The sequence below is a fragment of the Apus apus genome, chromosome 9 (genome assembly GCF_020740795.1).
Source record: "Apus apus isolate bApuApu2 chromosome 9, bApuApu2.pri.cur, whole genome shotgun sequence".
NCBI classification, from domain to species: domain Eukaryota; kingdom Metazoa; phylum Chordata; class Aves; order Apodiformes; family Apodidae; genus Apus; species Apus apus.
In genome coordinates, this window is record NC_067290.1 from 2,183,468 (window position 1) to 2,203,140 (window position 19,673).

The following is a 19,673-nucleotide window of genomic DNA, read 5'->3' on the forward strand; positions in this document are numbered from 1 at the left end:
CGAGTGCCCGGGGAGAGAACCGAGCGCCCGGGAGAGAACCGGGGCCCGAGAACCGAGCGCCCGGGGAGGGACCCGAGTGCCCGGGGACGGACCCGGTCCCGGGGAGGGACCCGAGCGGCCTGGCCCGGCCCCGCGGCTGCCGGGGCGGGGAGCGGAGGGGGCGGGCGGGGGCGGCCCCGGCGCGGGGCCCGGCGCGGCGGGCGCTGCTGCGCAGAGCGGGGCTGCCCTGGGAAGGCCGGAGCGGCAGCGCCATGCCCGGCCCGGCAGCGCCCGGCCCGGAGGAGGAGAGCTACGACTTCCTCTTCAAGCTGGTGCTGATCGGGGACGCCAGCGTGGGCAAGACCTGCCTGGTGCAGCGCTTCAAAACCGGGGCCTTCGCCGAGCGCCAGGGCAGCACCATCGGCGTGGATTTCACTATGAAGAGCCTGGAGATCCAGGGCAAGCGGGTGAAGGTGAGCGGGGCCGGGGGGGGGGGGAGGGCGGGGGAGCCGTGGCTGCCCCCCCCCCCCCGGGCTGCCCGTGCCCCCCGACGGCGGGACCCGTTGCGGCTGCCCGGGCGCTGTGCGGCGGGGACGGGCTGTGCAGCCGCTGCCGGGTCCCCGCCAGCCCCGCTCCGAGCCCGGTGACAGCTCCGGGACAGGCTCCGGGGCAGGCACGGCAGCTGCAGCACCGCTCTCCCCGCGCCGGCTGCTGGCCCTGCCTTGTTTACCGAGCCGGGGGCAGCCGCGGCCGTGCGCGCAGGAGGGGATGTGGGGCTGGCAGGAGGGGATGTGGGGCTGGCAGGAGGGGATGTGGGGCTGGCAGGCGGGGATGTGGGGCTGGCAGGAGGGGATGTGGAGCTGGCAGGAGGGGATGTGGGGCTGGCAGGCGGGGAGCGGCCGTTCCGTGAGGCGTGTTTCAAAGTCATCTTAAGGAGCCGCTTTCCTAGTTCTGCCCCCACCAGAGCAAGCCAGCCCTGAAGTTGACTTCCGTGTGCTGGAGAAGATCAGCCAGTCGTGAGGGTTAGAAGAGGACAGGACGTTTACCCGGTGGAATTAGCCTCGCAGCTGCACAGATTCCCTGCTGCCCAGATTCCCCCCTGCCCAGATTCCCTCCTGCCCAGATTCCCTCCTGCACAGATTCCCTGCTGCACAGATTCCCTCCTGCCCAGATTCCCTGCTGCACAGATTCCCTGCTGCACAGATTCCCTCCTGCCCAGATTCCCTGCTGCACAGATTCCCTCCTGCCCAGATTCCCTCCTGCCCAGATTCCCTGCTGCACAGATTCCCTCCTGCCCAGATTCCCTCCTGCACAGGTTCCCTCCTGCACAGGTTCCCTCCTGCACAGGTTCCCTGCTGCACAGATGATTCCCTCCTGCCCAGATTCCCTCCTGCCCAGATTCCCTCCTGCACAGATTCCTTCCTGCCCAGATTCCCTGCTGCACAGATTCCCTGCTGCCCAGATTCCCTCCTGCACAGATTCCCTGCTGCCCAGATTCCCTGCTGCCCAGATTCCCTGCTGCCCAGGTTCCCTCCTGCCCAGGTTCCCTCCTGCACAGATTCCCTGCTGCCCAGATTCCCTGCTGCCCAGATTCCCTCCTGCCCAGGTTCCCTCCTGCCCAGATTCCCTGCTGCCCAGATGATTCCCTGCAGCAACAGAGTGGGCCTCCGGGCGCAGGAGCGTGGTTAGGCAGCAGGGAAAAGCAGCTGCAGGTTGTGGGGAGCTACTGGGATAAGCCCCTTAGGCAGCCCCCTCCGGAATGGAGCCCTACACCCATCCTTGCCTGGGATCCCCAGTGGGGCTAAAAAGAACTGAGTGCAGTCACTGCCTGGGAGAGGCTGTGAAACGATAAAGGCTGGTGACACAGAAATAAAGGTCAGTGCAGCTGACTTCTGGTCTGTGTTTACCAAAGTAGGTGTCAAAGTCCTCTGTTGTCCTTTTCTTATAAATTAGCTTTGTGAGGAGAACATTGAGCAGAGAAAGCGCAGAAAAGAGGAGAAATGAAGACTCATATTTCAGGAAAGGAGGGGGATTAGAAGCTCCACACCTCGCAATGTTTGTTTTCCTGGTAGCATGCTACCTGTTCCTGTGATGTACAGGCTGGGGCAAGCAGCTGAAAAGGGACCTGGCATCTTCTGTTTGTGCTGCTCGTGCCTCTTCGGCGCTTTCTAGCAAGCTGTTACAAGTGGGGTTTCTCCTTGAACCTGGCTCCATTTAAATGCCAGGCACATAGGAAGTGACAAATGTGTCTGTTCCCCTGGTGCCAGGGGTCTCAGCCAGGGACTTGAGGAGCAGGGGAGGACTAGCCCAGGAAATAACCCAAACTTCCTAGGTGTGCATTTTCGTCCTGTCAGTGCTTGGACCTGAAGGTTCCTGTGTTGGTAGTCAGTCTGCAACAAACTCTGGGAATTATTTCTAAGTATTTTACCAAAAAAAAAAAAACCAAGTAAGAAAAGGCAAGCTCTTGAGGCTTTCTTCAGCTGTGGATTGTTCTGTACTTCCACTTAGAAAAACAAAATCAGGGATGCAGAGATGGAAGAAATGTATTTTAAGTATACCTTTAGGCAAATCAATCCACCATTCTTGCTGATTTACTTTACAGACATCCTTGTTAGCTGCTGAGTCAGGGACACAGCTAGAAGACGAAAACATTGCTTGGTGGGTTTTTTTGTTTGGTCTGTTAAGGTGTGGGTTGTACCTGAAGTTTAAATTCCAGCAGGGTTTCCCAGCTGGATTGAGATTTCAGAACAGTCCGTCTAGTCTGGGTGGGCAGTCAGGATGTTACAGGAAACAGAAATCAGGGAGGCATTTTATTATACTTCTGTGAGCTCCCTGGTAGAATAGGTTAAGTTCTTAGGTGTGTGTATCTTGCTGATGTCACCAATCTGGTTTTGGTGCAGGTGATAGTCTAGGAGGAGCACTTCTGCCCAAACAGATCATACCCTGACCCGTTAGTCAACAAGCCTGGACGTGTGCTCTGCCAGAGATGCACTGTGTCTCGTGGTGAGTGTCTCAGTCACCTGAGACCTACTTGTTTAAACAAATTTCAGATAAATTTGTTGATTGGGATGTTCAGGACTCGTTTGGAATGAAATTTGTTTGACCTTACGAGGAGATCCTTACAAAAGCATGCCAGGTGATTCTCTGTGCTGCTCCAGTTTCGTGATGGTTTATGCTACTCCAACAGTATCTCCATAAGGAACACAAATACCAGTTTTCTTTTGAGCAAATGGTGCAGGAATGAGAAAATTCCCATTTTGATAAGCTCATCTTTCAAAGTTCCTTCAGAACAATAGTGTGTACTAAAGAGGTCCCAAGGAGCTTTAGAGCACTACTTGCTCCACATCCCCAGTGGCCTCAGTGTCACTTTTAGGCAGGCTGAAGACAGTATTCTAGCACAGCTGAGTGGAAGTATGAATCTGACACTTCACTTGAGGTTGAAACCAACATTTTAAGGTTTAATTGTGTTAGTGTCCCTTTCCTTTTGAAACTGTAAACGCTGTCATTAGAGTTACTTGTTTCTGAAAGATTTGGAGCCCATGGGTTTAAAGTCTCACTTCTTTTTGATGGATTTTTGTTAGATAAAAGGAGCATGTTGGGGATACTAAGGGATACTAAAGGCTAAGGTTCTCCAAATAACCTTTAAAAAAAAAAACAAACCACCTCAAAGCTTTCCTGCATCTTAAAACTATATTCTTTCAAGTGTCTCAAATGGTATTTCATACACTACAGCTGCATTAGCTCCTGATGCTGCCTAAACTTCAGATATGAAGAGAAGTTAGTGGTTCAGAAAGGAGCTGGTGGACATTCAGGGGCAGTCCTGAAGCTTTCAGAAGTCAAACAGCAAAATGCTGTTAGAAGCTTCCACAGCACGTGCTATCCCTGGTTTGTGGAGATTTCCAGGATGTGGAGATTTCCTTCCAGAGAGGAAGAATATGCAAATTTGTCTGTGCCAGCCAGTCTTCTGATTCTGTTCTTGTTCTTCCTTAAGGATCTCCAATTGCAATTTGAGGTATTGTCCAGTGGGATTACACCAGGCAGGTCCCTCTGGGATAAGCTGTTGTGAGCCATGGGCTCTTGGAGGTGTTGGAGCTAAAAGGCAGCCCCCATGTGCTGTGTAACAGGTTGAAACTGTGGCCTGCTCTCTGCAAAACACATCCCTCCTAGCTGGCTAAATCCTACAGTGCAGACTGTGCTTCCCAGAAGTTGTGGTTGTTGACTTAATGCATAGTGATTAAAGTCCTATTGATAAAATAATTACTCGTTCTTTGAGTGACAGACAGAATCTGGCAAGCAGAACAAAAATGTTTTGTAACTGTTATGTCACTGTAAGAAAGCTAAGATTTTACATAATGATAGGCAAGGACATTCCTAAGTTCAAGTCCCTGAATCGTGGTTAGTAATTACAAAATTCCTTCTCTTTTGATTAATTTTCTCCTGTAAACTGATAAACTAATTGGGTATCTTTAATGTCTACTTTATGCTGTCAATGCACACTGGTTTACGTATCATTAGTACTTTTCCTTTATGCCATAGTTTTTCTCTCTCTTACTGGATCTTCCAGAAAGCAGCAGGAGAGAACACTGGAAAACAAACACATTCCTTTTATAACAAATACTTCTTTATGTATCACTACATTTTTAAATTTACAAGCTTTTTCCTGCCCATATGATATCAAGACACTTGGCTTTTATTCAGGCCTTGTGGCTGTAACTATATTCCTTTCAGAATGGCCCAAAATGTAATGTGGCCAAATTGCAAGTAATGTAAAATTATGACTTGTTAACTGCTTTGTGTCCTGACTTGTACTTAATAACACTGCTAAACAAATACAAATTAAGCTACTGGTTACTACCAATATCCAGATATTGGTATCCAGAGCAAAGTGTAGCTCTCTGTCAACTACTTTGATACTCAAGATGCTGAAGCAAACAGGAATGCTGCATTCCCAGCAAACAGGGATTCCTCATTCTCTGAAAATTTAATAGTGAAGCAATGGAACAGAGTGGTTTATCCTAATATTGGATCCAGATATTGGTATCCAGAGCAAAGTGTAGCTCTCTGTCAACTACTTTGACACTCATGATGCTGAAGCAAACAGGAATGCTGCATTCCCAGCAAACAGGGATTCCTCATTCTCTGAAAATTTAATAGTGAAGCAATGGAACAGAGTGGTTTATCCTAATTGTTCAGTGTATGAGTATCACTTTACATGGAAATACATTGCCCTACAGATCTTGGTTTTGTTGCTTTTGGCAAAAGCTTCACAGATTAAGTTGCAAGATTGTTTCAGGAGGTCTTTTCAGGAGCAAGTGGTGTGATTTCCCAGTGTGGAGAAATGTATGTTATTGTCTGCCATTTGACATGACAGGATTTAGACACAGTCAGCTGGGTAAGAGTCATTTAGCATGGTCTTTGCATCTACCACTTCACTGCTGGGACATTTTATGGGAGTTGCCAGATTTTGAAGAATTCATAGCATGAAAGTTACCATTTCTGACTTTTTAAAGGAAGGTATCAGCTGTAGGATGTACTTAGTTATTAATGCTGCTTCACAAACAAAAGCAAACCTGAATCCTGTGATACTTGAGAATAGGGAAAGTCCTTCATAAATGATGGAGGAAGTAAGGGAGCGAGAAATTATATAACGTGTCTTGAGGCCATTTGTTAAGCATTAACCTTTGATAAACACTGTTTATCAATGCAAGGAGAATCCAAATCAAACCAGTTGATAATATTTGTTTACTATGCTCTTTGGTCGACCTGTCACTGACCATTTTCAACACTTGGTCTATTTCTACAGTTGAAACTCTGCCTGCCTTAAGCCTAATCCATATCTTCTCTAGAAGAATGATCTTCCAGAGACCCACCATAAATTTTACCACCTTCTGTTTTCCTCCTTATATCAAGCTAAAATATTCCTTGCTTCAATTTTTCTCAGGTGTCTCTCACCTTCCCATCATGTGCCACTGAGCCTGGCTCAGTCTCCTGGGTAACCTCCTCATAGGTTCTGGACAGCAGCTAATAGGTCACCTCAAATCCCTCTCCCATGCTGAACAAGCCTGTTTCCCTCAGGCTCTTCTCACAGGGTATGTACTCAGATTCCCTGACCATCCTGGTGGCCCTCCACTGCACTTGCTCCAGTTCTTCAGTGATTTTCCTGTATGGGGGGGGCCCCCATAACTGGACACTGTATTTTAGCTGGAATCTAATAAGTGCTAAATGAAGGGTAATAATCACCTCCCTTGACCTAGAGGTTTCACTCCTGTCTGTACAGCTCAGGATGCTGCCAGCACACACTGCTGGCTCCTGTCCAGCTTGCCATCCACAAAGACCCCCAGGGCCTTTTCAGCACAGCTGCTCCCCAGCCAGTCAGACCCCAGCCTGCATCCCTGCAAGGGGTAAATGACAGATACTCCCTGGATACTCCTTCCCAGCAGGAAAAGAGGAGGAAGCAAATATGAAAAGATTTTCAAGACTTTGTCTAATGTGCTTATGGAAAGCTCCAGTTCTACAGTGATTATATGGAGTCATGAAAGTTCAGGTACAGGAGTTACTAGCTGGTCTCGTGCTTTGCTGTCCAGTACCAGCCAGTGCTAAGGGCTCTGCTGTCCAAAAAAATTAAAAGCTTAAAGCAGATAAAAATAACCAGCTTTTGTAAGTAAATGGGCATTCAGTAGTGAAACAGCACAAGAAAGGTGTCTCCTAGTCTTTGTTCATTTAGGGTATTGTCATACACCTTCTGTACAATTGGTATTTCTCCTGTCCTGTATCCTGCCTCATCTGTTACTAGAGATGGCAACAGTCTCTTATTTCAGAGGTGTTTTTTCTTAGCATCCTCAGATGAATTTAACAATCTCCAATTCAGCTGTCTTACACCAAAACCCAAGTGATTACAAAATCAGGAATTGCTTGAGAAGGTTACCAAGTGACAGACATGTCACATTAGTCACAAAGCTGAAGCACTTACAGTGAGGAAATAAATAATTAAGAACTGTGTGTCATATGCTCAATATGTGATGCACTTCCACAATACAAAAGAATATGTGATCATATTTTATTTTGTAACTGGTGGCTGTACAGTGCATTTGGTATTTTTAACTTCTACTGAGAAGCTGATAAATGAATAATACTATGATTAAATTTTTTTACTGAAAACATTTACAAATGTTACTGCTTGTCAAGAGTCACCTACTTGTAAACGTAGTATAACAGAGAGAGTATAAACAGTTTTTACTATAAAATGGTGGTTTTAAATTATAGTTGTGATTGGTACTTTTATATAATTGTCATGTGTCTTTTTTGATAAAATTGTCTGAAATGTATCTCTGTACACCTACTGAAGAAGACAGTGTTTACTTAGGATCAGAACTGGTATTTTGTAATTAAATTAAATTAATTTTTTTAATCATACATCAGACGGATTCCTGCTGTACAGAAATATTTTTCTTGGAATTTTCTGAAGATGCTGTCAAGCAAATTAGTTCTGTTTTGCCTTTAGGAATAAATCTTGCTTTAATGAGGTAATCAGGTTCATCATACTTGCATACTCTGCCTCTGTAGGGTATGTTCTTAATGATTTAAAGTAAGGCAGTTACTAAACCTTGAAGCAGTGTGACAGGACAGCTTTTTGAGCTTCCAGATGGTGAAGGAGTGGTGATTAGCCTCCCGAGAAGTACATCTGCAGGCTGATTCTCACAGGCTGGAGCTACCAGCTGTGGACAGGTCTGCCAGAGGAGGCTGTGCTAGGACTCCTCGGGCACGTCAGGGGAGGTTGCTGTGAGGATGCACACCCACCTTCAGCAACAAGTTCAACTGAAGGGGCATATCCATGACTGGTTCAGGACAACTTTGCCATTGCTCTGCAGGAGCCCGGCACCTTCCTCCCTGCATTTACCATGTGGCTGTGCCATTAACCCTTCAGGCAAAAGGAAAAACCCTGTTTTTCAGCTACATCAGTGAGTTGAGCTGTGGGGTGAACGAGGTAAATGGGTGCTAGTTTCAGTGTAGGGAGAGGGCAAGGATAGGCAGCTGGGCTGGCAAGTCTTGGCTGACCCTGCTGTCTTATGCGTGTCATTAAATCATGCCTGTATGTGGCTGTCACTGAAGCAAAGAGTGAGCACCCACCTGGCTCCTGCTGGCAGGAGAAGCCCTGGGACAGTGAGAAACTGGTGTGTCAGTTGGTATGGATGTTTGCAAGAAAAGTTTCTGCTTACAGCTCTACCACATACTGCAGTCTCAGCAACGGAAGCAAAACCAGAAGACACGTGTATAAAGCCAGATGTTTCAGAGTCCCTACACAAAAGGGGAGTGACAAGTAGGGGAGCATGAAGTTGAAATGCATGAGGGAAGAGCTTACCCAGAGGCTGTGAGCTGGGAGGAAAACTGCTGTTGGAGCTCCTGAGGGGGTTAAACCTGTGGTCTGTGCTCTTCCCAGCAGGACATTCAGGGCTTCAGCAGCTTTGTACATTGAGTGCTGTGAACAGACAAACGTAAATGGTTGAGTAAAAAATTACTGAGTTGAGTTACTGAGGCTTGAAAAGACTGAGATCAAGTCCAGCTTATGACCTGACACCACCACATCTCCAGACCATGGCACTAAGTGCCACCTCCAGCCTTTCTTTAAACACCTCCAGGGATGGTGCCTCCACCACTTCCCCGGGCAGTCCATCCCAAGGTCTGATCACCCTCTCCATGAGGAAGGGATTCCTAAATGCGTGGGCGGTGCTGCGAGATCCTGCTGTGACATTTGGAGGTTGCTCTTTCACTACTGAAAGGCTGTGGAAACCAGGGAAGATGAGAGGGGGCAAGAAATCCTGGGAGCTACAGGCTGGTCGTACTCATTTTGGTCCCTGGGAAGATCATGGAATCATTTGTCCTGGGAACAATCAAGTTTTGACCCTACTTTGAGCAGGCAGTTGGCTCTGTCACCTCCCAAGAATCTGTCCCAAACTCAGTGATTTTGTTATTCTATGGAATATACTTATACAGAGGTTTTCAAAACCCAGTATTCAGCACAAAGTCCAACACTGGCCTGCTCAGCCACTCTGCTGGTAAATCACTTTTATTTATACCATATGAAAAGTGTAAGCTAAAAACACTTTTTTTTTTAAGTTTTCATTGCTTCTGTATGCACAGAATCTCTCAGACCTCTCCCAAGAGTTGGGTAATTATCATTAGCCTTGTTTTGAACTTGACCTAATCAAGTACTGAGATTTAAAACTACGCAACAGACACAAAGGTCTAGTTGGAGACTTGAGTACAGAGAACATCATACATAAACCTGCCATGAACTTCCTTGTCTCCAGTCATTGTCTGTTGACTGCTCTAAACCATTCTCTGTTCCATCAATAATCACTGCTTTGTGGTTTTCTGGTTTCTGAGTCTATTACAGCCCATTCCCCTTTTCTGAGAGAACTGTTACCAGGATGGAGAAGTACTTTTTCATGGGATTGATTCCTTTTAAGCTGTACCTCTGTCATTTGGGATCTAAGTGCTTGGTTAGCACAGGAAAGTGACCTGATCAGTACAGCCTTTTCCAAAGTGAAAGCTGCTGATCAAACATGCAGCAGAGCCAGAAGATACAAACAAAATACTGTCGTGCAAAAGAAATCAATCACTAGGACATTGTGTTAAGTTGTCAGCTCTTCAAAATAAATAGGTTCAGAGAGAAGGGAAATAATAAAACAGGTCCACGTTATGGGAAGTTAAAAATTTGCTTGTATCCCATCTCAGTAAAGATGGAGAATATAAGGAACAGCACAGAAAGGCCATCAGTGATCTCTGATTCATTTGAGGATAAGTGAAAATGCAACAGAAAGACAGAAAAATACAAAAGGAAATTCTTTGGTTTCGTTCCTCCTATATATTGAAGCCAAGAGCTCGGAAAGATTCAGAAAGGATTAGGGGTTTATATGGAGGATGAGAACATCCACAGATACTTTAGATTAAAAACTCCTGGAATGTAAGTCGTCGTGTTCCAGGACATTAGACAACCTATAAAACAAGAGGATTTAAAATGAAATTTTCCTGATGAGCCAGGTATTGTTTGTCCACTCCGAGTTACTTGGCTGCTTTCTCTAGAACATCTAGTACTGGGAACTCAAACCTTGATCCTAAACTCACAGTTCTTATGCTGCTGGATTTAGGCAGCGAAGTATTTCTGCTTTCTGCTCAGATGTGATGTCTGCTTTCTAAAAAAGGACAAGTGCCTAGATTGACTAGATCTTTGACTGGCTTTATTGAAACCTAGAATTGCTGGTTATTTCTTTTACACAGTTTTTTATACATTTTATGTATTATAAAGATACTCTTTACATTGTCCCATATTTCCTTATAAAACTGCATCAGTGCTCTCAGCTGATACTACCACACCCTGTGCCAGTTCTTATTGGCCCTGTAGTGGAATCACATTGGTACCACAGACAACATGTGAGTGAAAACCCTCCTGGGGTGTCAAGTGACACACCAGATGATGACCTGGAGTGCCTTGGCTACGGACTAACATCTTGGTTTGCTAACTCTGCCAGAGAAGGTGAGAAGGGTAGGGCTGGACACACAAGTGATGATTTAATAAACTGCCACAGAAGGATGCATCAGAACCCACCTGCAGGGACACAGTGTCTAGATGGATACAGGTATAAACTTTAAGCAGCCATGTGTGAGGAGGTTCTCCAGGGCACACTATTACCCTTAAGTCACGAACAAAGGACTAGAAGAACGTGATGCCAGGATGTTTTACATAGAAGGGAGATTTATATCAAGGTTATTGAATCAAGTCCCATCTTTCGATTCGGGAGAGCTCGCTAGCCAGCATCTCACTGTGTGCTCTGCTTGATGTAGTTGCAGATCTGGGACACAGCTGGCCAGGAAAGATTCCGAACCATCACCCAGAGTTACTACCGCAGCGCCAACGGAGCCATCCTGGCCTATGATATCAGCAAGAGAGGCTCTTTCCAGTCCATTCCTCGCTGGATCGAGGACGTGAGGAAGTATGCTGGTTCCAACATAGTACAGTTACTGATTGGTGAGTTAAAAGTCCTCATACCAACAACTACAGGTTACTTGCTTAAGATGGTTAGAAGCTTTCATTTGGGTTGACGTTAAGATGCATGTAATAGATCCGACTGGAGATTTTCCCCTTTATGTTTTTTTTTTAATTAGAAAGTGCTCACTCATCACAAGATAAAGGTTTTGCTTTGATTAACTTCTGTTCAGAAGCAGCCAGCTTGGGATCAGAAGCTCTCAGTTAATGGAGAACTGGGTGCCTCAGATTTCCAGGCTCTGAGGCACAGCTGCGGTGGAGCTGTTCTCACAAGGATCACAAGGTTGAGAAGCTTGACCATGCCAAGGTGACATGTTCTGGCCAGCTGGAACACCCACATACTTCAGCAGACGAGGGCTTTTAGAAGGACTTTGGGCCAGTCAGGGTTTCTCAATTCTCTGCTAGTTCTGCTTCCCAGCCCCAATGTTTCTGACTCAGACACAGCTCTCGGGGCCTGTAGTCCTGCTCATAAAACGTTGGCTCTACTCTAGATTGTCCTAGGAACCAGCAGGCTGGTTTTTTCACAAAATGGTTTTAGCTTTCCTCTCTAGCCCTTTTTTCTTCTAAGGTCTACAGCCACCACTCTTCAATTACTGGCTTTTTCTGTTCCCTCTCTGAGTCATCCACAAGTACAGGTTGGAAGTGGCTTAGGGGAGTATCCATTCCAACCTCCTGCTCCAAGTGGGGCTAATGTCAGGTTGGTCAGAGCCTTTTTAGTCAAACTCAGAAAAAGAACAGAAATCCTGCAGCTTCTCTGGGCAACGTGAGAACCTCCTGCCACATACTTACTCTAACATAAACAGCAATTTTAAATTACTCAGTTGTTGTTTTTGTTTTTTTTTCTTCCAGGAAACAAGTCTGACCTAAGTGACCTTCGAGAGGTTCAGCTGGAAGAAGCTCAGAGTCTGGCTGAACGCTATGATAATATCATCTGTGCCATAGAGACCTCTGCAAAAGACTCCAGCAATGTGGAGGAGGCTTTTGTGAAGATGGCTACAGAGCTCATGATGAGACATGGAGGCCCTATGTTCAGTGAGAAGAATACTGACAGCATCAAGCTGGACAGCAAAGACGTTGTAGAAGGCTGGGGCTGTGGTTGCTGATATGAGCTAGGTGATATCCCTAACTTTACTGGAATTTAGATGGTGCTTCACCCTAATGCTGAGTAGCATGGTAGCCATATTCTCCTCCTCCTGTGAAACCAGCAATTTTGTAGAAGTTAGACACAATCCTATTTGTTTTGGTGTCTTATTTTTAAAAAGGGACTCGAGAGGTAGTCCTAAGTCTCTGAAAAACCCTCTCCTAAAAACCCTCTGAACCACGTACTTAACATCTTTTCCCACCATTTTCTTTTCTGTAACCTTCAGAAAAGTTACTGAAGTGGAGGGAACAACTTCGACCTGATGGTGTGGGCTGGGGAGACAGATGGTTGAGGCAGAGGCTGATGCACACCCAAAGTTCTGAAGTGTTTAGCATGGGACTGTTGGCAAAGGAGGTCACTTTTTGAATAGGTCGTCTTGACAGTGTGTCTCTAAATCCTCAGCACTCCACCAATGACCAGAAAGTGACAGTGTCTTTGATAAAGGTCTATCAAGAGTTAGAACATCCAGCATCTTGATCACAGGACCAAATAGCAGTCACCTATCTGAGGGCATATGGATTGCTAGTTAGTACTGCAGCAGGCCCAGGCAGGAAAGCCTCTCAGGTTTTGTTATCCTTTTTTTTTTAAGTTATCATTTTAACAAAAAGCAAAATCAGCCTGAGCAATATCCTATGGCTTGCTGTCCAGCAGGATTGGATCAGTTTAGTTATTTTAAATACAGCCTTGAGGAGAGGGTAGATCCATTTCATTTGTTATTGTTTGCACAGTGATGACTCCCTTTTCCAAGTGGGTATCATGGAGTTTTTGCCCTCAGGTCTCTCAAATTCATTCCACAACTCAAGACCTGCATCACTGGAAACAGGAACTGGAGAAACCTTGAACTGACTGGTAGCCATGATCTCCTGCCATGTGCCTAATGGTCATATTCAGGGTTAATTCTGGTCCTACATTTGTCATGTTGCCAGAGTGTTTATTGCTCAGGTGGCATAAGTGGTTGTTGGTTTGGGTGATTGTTTTTTTAAACCATCTCTTTAAATTCAATCTGGGCACATAATGGAAAAGAAGACCTCAGAATAGCTGAAAACTACATGCATTGCAACTTCTTAGTTGTAAGAACCAGTGTCTTTTTGAGTGACTCCCCCCCCCCCCCCAACTTTGCATTCAGCTGCTTCCCTCTCACAAGCTACCTGATTGCTTTTCATTTCTTGAAGATGCTCAGCAGGAAAAAATCTTTTGCTGTTGATCATAAATCTACATTGCTAAGTCAAATACATTTCATAATTCAACTACCTATAGCCTTTCAGCTCTGTAATGTGTGTTGCAGATGCAGTTCCAGTACTGATGGCATCAGTCCTCTCTTGATTTTATACTCTCAAGCACCTTACCAAAATAGGTTTGCAAAGGGAGCAGAAGCAGGATTATTTTTAATTCTGCAGTTAAAGCACAGGTGTTCCTAAGAGGTGAGTGACTTCTGCAATTCTGATACTTGAAGGAACTCATTTTTAGAAAGCACCCTCTTAAAAGTGAAGTCACTTGTACCTCTTGAAAATCATGATCAAAAAGGACCTGGATTGGTTTGCTACTAGAGCTGCACCAGTTTTTAGACATCCAGCATATCCATTGTCATGAAAATCAGGAGGATTTAAGAAAGGGCTAATGGATCCTAATTTCAGTGCTATTCATCTTCCTACAGAAAATCATAAACCATTCTCTGGACTTTGTTTTTTTAAACTAGAGGTAGATAATTAAGGAGCTACGTATGCTTTGTAGCCTGGTTGCTTCTAATCCAAGAGGTTAGTTTTCAAGTTTTATAGCTGTAAGAACGAAAGGGCCTTAAATTTTTCAATTAGCATAGTTTTCACAATTCTAATATTTTACATGGAAGGGCAGGTTGAGCTGCAGTAACTCAGTAGTAGTTTTGGATATCCTTCCAGGACATTTCCCTGGTCTCCAACATCCAAAGATAACAGGCAAGAAGTGTCCAGCTGTAGCTAGACACAGAAAATGAGAATTGTCCAAACTCTAGATGTATTAGTGATCAGCAAACCTTGTGCTCCCCTCTCAGGAGAAACCATGTCAAACCTAGTGACTGTTTTTCCTCCTGGTTGGATGGTCTTTAAGATAAACTAGCAAGCATTTGACTTTAAGTCATGACATACTGCAGTTTACACCTGTAGGTCACAGTCCTGCAGTTTTGCATGCTTGAACGTGGACCCTCAGATAAGCTCAGCCTCCCACTGTTTGCAGGATTAGTGCCAAATTATTTAAGCCATGCTGGTAAAAAGTCAGAACAGTATTGCTACTACTCAGATTGAAATCACTGGTTTATGTAGTAACTCATCTTAAAACTGGAGCAAGATGCAAAGTGAACAAAAATCCTGCTTCCAGTGCAGTCAGTGAATGATTGTAATTCTGCCATAGATGGGGAAATGAGAAATTGTTGATCCATTTCCTCAGGTTTTGAGGTTAAACTACTAGAATTGGACCAAGCACTCTACTTTTCCTTAGGATTTTCCCAGTATCTCTCTTAAGCTAGTGTTGCAGGTTGAGCCTCTTGCCTGCAGGTTAGTCTGATTCAGTCAGAAAACATGAAATGCAGTGTCAGGGACTGGTTGGCTGTGTTTTGAAACCGAGTCACCAATTCAGATGAGTTTTCATTTTTGCTGTAGAAAACCAAGACTTTGGCTTTGATTCAGCTTTGTCTTCTAACTCTTAGCTCTTCTGTGTTGTAACAAGCATAGCACAAGTTTGCATGCCCTACCTAACTGAACAAAAGGGAACAAAGAAATAGAAGACCTTGTTTGTTTTTTCAAGTTAGTAGCAGATAGGAATGACAGTGCTTGGGCTGTCAGTAGTAAAAGACTGTTTCAGTTACCAAAACCTTTCTTTGCCTATGATTAGTAGCACAGCATTCACTAGGCTGATAGCTTCTTGGCCAGAAATAAACTAAACAGAACACTTCACAGAGCTTTTTACTCCCTTTCTGAAGGCTGTTATTAAACCCATCATTCACACATTTAGCTGTGTAGCTCAAGTATTGAGGGAGGCAGCCCTGTCGGTTTAATTCCATTCATCCTAGTGAAAGCAAAAGGATCTCTGAGTCAAGGTGTGTAGCAATAAACTTGAGATTTAAGGGTAAAAATGGCCATTTCAAATCTTAGGTTACAAATGCACAGTGATGGACAGGAAGTGAATAATTCAGTAGGGAATGATCAGAGTTCACAGCACAAACACTTGCCAAGAAACCTGTTTACTGGCAGTTGAACATTAACAAGACTATGGTGCAGTAATTGCTTTCAAGTAGATCTCTTTGGCTGACCATCTATTTGCATTAGTATTTCTCATGTATTTTTGGCAATATCCAAAGGGTGCAAAATGTTGCAAAATCACAGAAGGGGATGTTGATCCCTGCCTTGTAACACTTAGCAGTGGAATGCAGAGGCAAATACTGGCATGAATGGTCAGCAGAATGTGGTTCCCAGGAGCGTGGGCATTGTTACCCTTTGTACTGCTTTTGATTTCAGCTAATCAAAGAGAAACAAGCCAGGTTACAGCCAGAGAGTGCAATCAGTAAACAGGGAAAATCCAAGGAAATGGAGGCAAATACATACTCTCTTGTGAAGGAGCAATTGTCACACGACTCGCTCTGCCCCAGGAGTTGATGATGACCACACAGCTTGTGTTCCCACCCTTGTGGCACAGGTGGTGAGGCAGTTAAAGGGCAACAGATCCAAGGACATAGGTAATTCTTGGTGACATTGAAAGGAAATTAATCCCCAAGTTTACACTGATCACCCTAACCACTTCATTATCCTTTCTCAAATGATACTAAATTGTTTCATCAATTAAAAGACATTCTAAAGTTACAAATTTGGCAATAAAAGATGCCACATTGATAACATATGCAAATTAACAGGTACATTTTATTACAGTTGCATGAAGTCTGGTGACTTCAGAGTCTCAGAGCAGAGCCCTTTATAATGGGGCTCTTCTCAGATCTGACAATTCTTTTCCACGCTCTAAGATTAATACGTTTGGGAAACACAACAAAAATAAAATGAAGTACCTTTTGGTGCTGGTTGTCCCACTGAGATTTCAGGTAGAGAACCAGCCTCCTCGGTATTTTTTTACTGGCCAGGTAATGTTAGATTTCTTTTAACTCTATTGAATTGGATTATGTGTATTGCTTGGAGCTCTTCAAAGCAGAAAAGCTATCTGGGATGGAAGCATTTAATTGCAACCCCCCCACTGCATACTTTAGAAAAACCCAAAACAAACCCAGACTATTCCACAACTGGATGTTCTGGTTTCCCACACGCATTGAGCTCTCTCCATCTTTTGTAAAATTTCATTTTAGTTTACTTGGGAGAGAGCAGAGTTGCAAAATCGTAACAAACAAACCCACCCAAGTGTGTATTTGCTGTCCATGGAATTGTTGCCAGAGGTTAGATAAAAATAGCCAACATACTCTCCTATCCTAATCTTAAATAGCATTTTTACTATGACTGAAAAATGTTAAAATGCACTTTAAAAATAATTCTTTGAAATTCAAGAGAGTTATGATTATTTTTTTCTATGTCTTTTTTTTAACAAGGGTTTCTATTACTTGAATATTGATAAAGGCAGTTATCTAAATTACATTTCTAACTTTAGGTGTCACTGAAGACAGGCCACGTCACCAATTGCCTTGTTTTTCCACATGAGTCAGCAGTCAGTGGAAAACAAGTAAATGGAACAACTTCCTAAGAATGAGAAAATGAGTCACAGTCAGGGAAGATTTTCTGTTTGGTCTGATAACATGTGGTAGATTTAATGCTTACTCAGTTCAAAGAAAACAATTTTCTTTCCATAGGTAAAACAATACCCTACACACGTAGTTACAGGTTTTCCTGTTTGCTTTTATACAACAAATTTGACTGCTGTCTATACTGAACAAGAGTGGACTGCTAACCTAGTTAAGTGTAGGTTAACAGAACAGTTTAACATTTGGAGAGCTGTCAGATTGGCTTCAAGCTGTGTTCAGAACCTGTCATTCTGTTATGTCTCTTCTCCAGGACACCCTTTGAAAACTGTTAGAAGATCTGATACAATCCAAGATTGATAAAAAAATTATTGAGGCTTTCCTAAAGAGGTAACTTTCCATCTTTCCTTTGCAAGGTATTTTTAGGCTTCAGTTATTTCCAATGTGATCATCCAACTGAACTGCTGAAGGGATTTCTTTCAGCCTTAAATTTTAACAGAAACCTGAGGATTAATCTTCCTATCAGAAAGTGCTGAGGGGCCACCAGAAAGACTATAACCAGCAGGTTTTTGCACATGTGTAGCTACCAATCAGCTGCTCCTGTGGCAGTTCCTTAGTATCTCTGATGTGTGCATGTGCAGTCAAGTCCAGCTTTGTGATGGATCCCTCATCCCAGGAGGATGGAGGCCAGGGTACAGGATGAGGCAGGTGGAGCAGCTTCACAGAAATGCTTCTGTTTAAGCCACTCCTAAGGCTTACCCAGCCCCTTCATGATTTGCTATTACACCTAAATTACTACAAGTGAACTATTTTTCATTTAGTCATAACCAGAACATTAAAAAAAATCCTACACTTACATCTTTTAATTTTCAAGCCTAGACTAGGATCCTAAGAGCAGTGGGCATGTATTTCAAACTTCCTTAAGAACATACACCTTGTAATTGACTAATAAGAGCTTAAACCTTAATTCCCCCATAAATTCATTCAGACATCTTAAAATTATGTACTAACTAGCCAAAAAGACCCAGGTATCTGTAGATTTTAGCCTGAAGTATCTTACATAGGACCAAAACTATGGCAGGCTAGCAGTTATGATTTCTAATTGTTCAATCAATACAAAAAACAACTTAGGACACCAAGCTTATAATCTTCAGGAAAAAAGATTGGAAGACCTGTTTGCTTAGAAATTCTCTTTCTAAGGACCAACACAATCTGTACACTCCCAAAAGCCACTTTTCAGTAACTGCTTAAGTAACAGCCTCTTGCACTGCACTGTGCTGCAGAACATATGATCAACACCCAGTTTTTCTGCAGTAAGAGCAATATGGTCTCACAGGAAGATATGAGGGAGTGATTTGGGGTATCTGAACTGTTCTAGGTGAAAACAAGGGGATGAAAGATTGTCTTTTGAACACAGCATGCAAACTTGGCTTGACTATTTGAAGGTACTTGAAAAAAAAAGTGAGTTAAGAGCTGCCTTTTCAGAGACATTAAAGCTGCAGAGAGATGCCTGCCATGTCTTGGAAAGCATCTAGTTACCACTGCAAACAAAAAAAAAGCACAAAACTTGTATGGAACTGGTTTTGCACTAAAGGGAAATCGTTATCAGAAAAAAAAAAACCCTGAATGTGAAAGGCAGAGGATCCTGATCTGCATTTTTCAGGTTCATTCCCTACTCCAATGCATTTTCCCCCTTTATAAATGGTATTAAACTCGGTTATTCTAAGTGTGAAAAGTAGTTTGATCCTTGGCAAAATGACATGCTACATACATTTTCTAAAGAGAGTGATAATCTTGATGAGTGATAACTTTGCTAATGTAGTTAGGGGTTGTAATAAAAGAGATTCAGCAGAGCTAAGGACTGGAGTGGTGCTCCATGTGCATACCACGTCAGGACCAGGGGAAGCCAGTGGGTTGAATTTAGGTGAGTTTAGTTCTTTGTAACAGTTTTTAAAGATTTCTATTTTATAAGTCTGTAAGGAGAAATGCTAAGATTTTTTGATAGTCAGATACGCTCACTGCTGTCAACCAGTATTTCCCTCTTCTGTGCCTCACCCACTGATACCTGACAGACAGAAACCCCACAACTCCAGAAACCAGACAGCCCTGAAGTGAGTCTGGCTCACTCGCCTGTTGGGGAGAGAATAAAAATCTCTTTAATTCATATTGAATTCATTCACTGCATTCCAAAATTATTAGAGGGGTTTGGATGATAACAGTGTTGAAATTATTCTGCCTTTTCTAGGACAAATCTGTTGCTGTTTCTCAAGGTTTCTTCAAGAGATGCAGGCTGTACATTTCTAATCATCAGTAACTATTTTGCTTTTGAACTTTCTTAGCACAGTACTGACTAGATCATTTGGGATATGAGGAGACAAGGGAGCAAGCTTGCATACTACAGTAATTTTTTTATACTTTACCTTCATCTATTTATGAATTTATTATGAAAACAAATTTTTTAAACATATGAAACCTGCTTTTTGTTGTGAATTTTAGCAAAAGTAGTGGATACATTGTATTGTGTATCATTAAAAAGGTGTAATTAAACATTTGGCAATGAAGATCTTTTGTTGTTGGGTTTTTTTTTGCATGGACCTGGCTGTGGTTTATGATCAGAAACAAAACCAAAGTGGAAGAAATGGTGTGTCCTGCTCTGCTGTATGGTCTTCTACTTTTACACAAGACATGATCAAATACACTCTTTATTGAAGAAGCAATACTTAACACTCTTCCTTTTACCCTGCAACTGCCCATCACTGCCATAAATCCTTTCACATTAAATAGTCTGAAATTAGCAAGCTTTCCAA

General features: G+C 43.7%; 1 protein-coding gene across 4 annotated transcripts; it reads left to right on the top strand.

Annotated features, from left to right (window-relative positions):
- Positions 1 to 181: 181 nt before the first annotated feature.
- On the top strand, positions 182 to 19,427 carry RAB43 (RAB43, member RAS oncogene family). 4 transcript variants are annotated; one of them, XM_051627639.1, is made up of 3 exons: positions 182 to 452; positions 10,822 to 11,005; positions 11,873 to 19,427. In XM_051627639.1, the coding sequence occupies exons 1-3, from the start codon at positions 252 to 254 to the stop codon at positions 12,124 to 12,126; spliced, it is 639 nt and encodes a 212-aa protein (XP_051483599.1). In that variant the 5' UTR covers positions 182 to 251; the 3' UTR covers positions 12,127 to 19,427. The 4 variants fall into 4 exon arrangements, 1 of the variants encoding a protein (XP_051483599.1); XR_007890352.1 differs by lacking the exons at positions 182 to 452; positions 11,873 to 19,427 and adding exons at positions 944 to 1,505; positions 1,538 to 2,982 and having other exon boundaries at positions 10,822 to 10,971; XR_007890353.1 differs by lacking the exons at positions 182 to 452; positions 11,873 to 19,427 and adding exons at positions 944 to 1,505; positions 1,554 to 2,982 and having other exon boundaries at positions 10,822 to 10,971.
- The last annotated feature ends 246 nt before the right edge of the window (positions 19,428 to 19,673 follow it).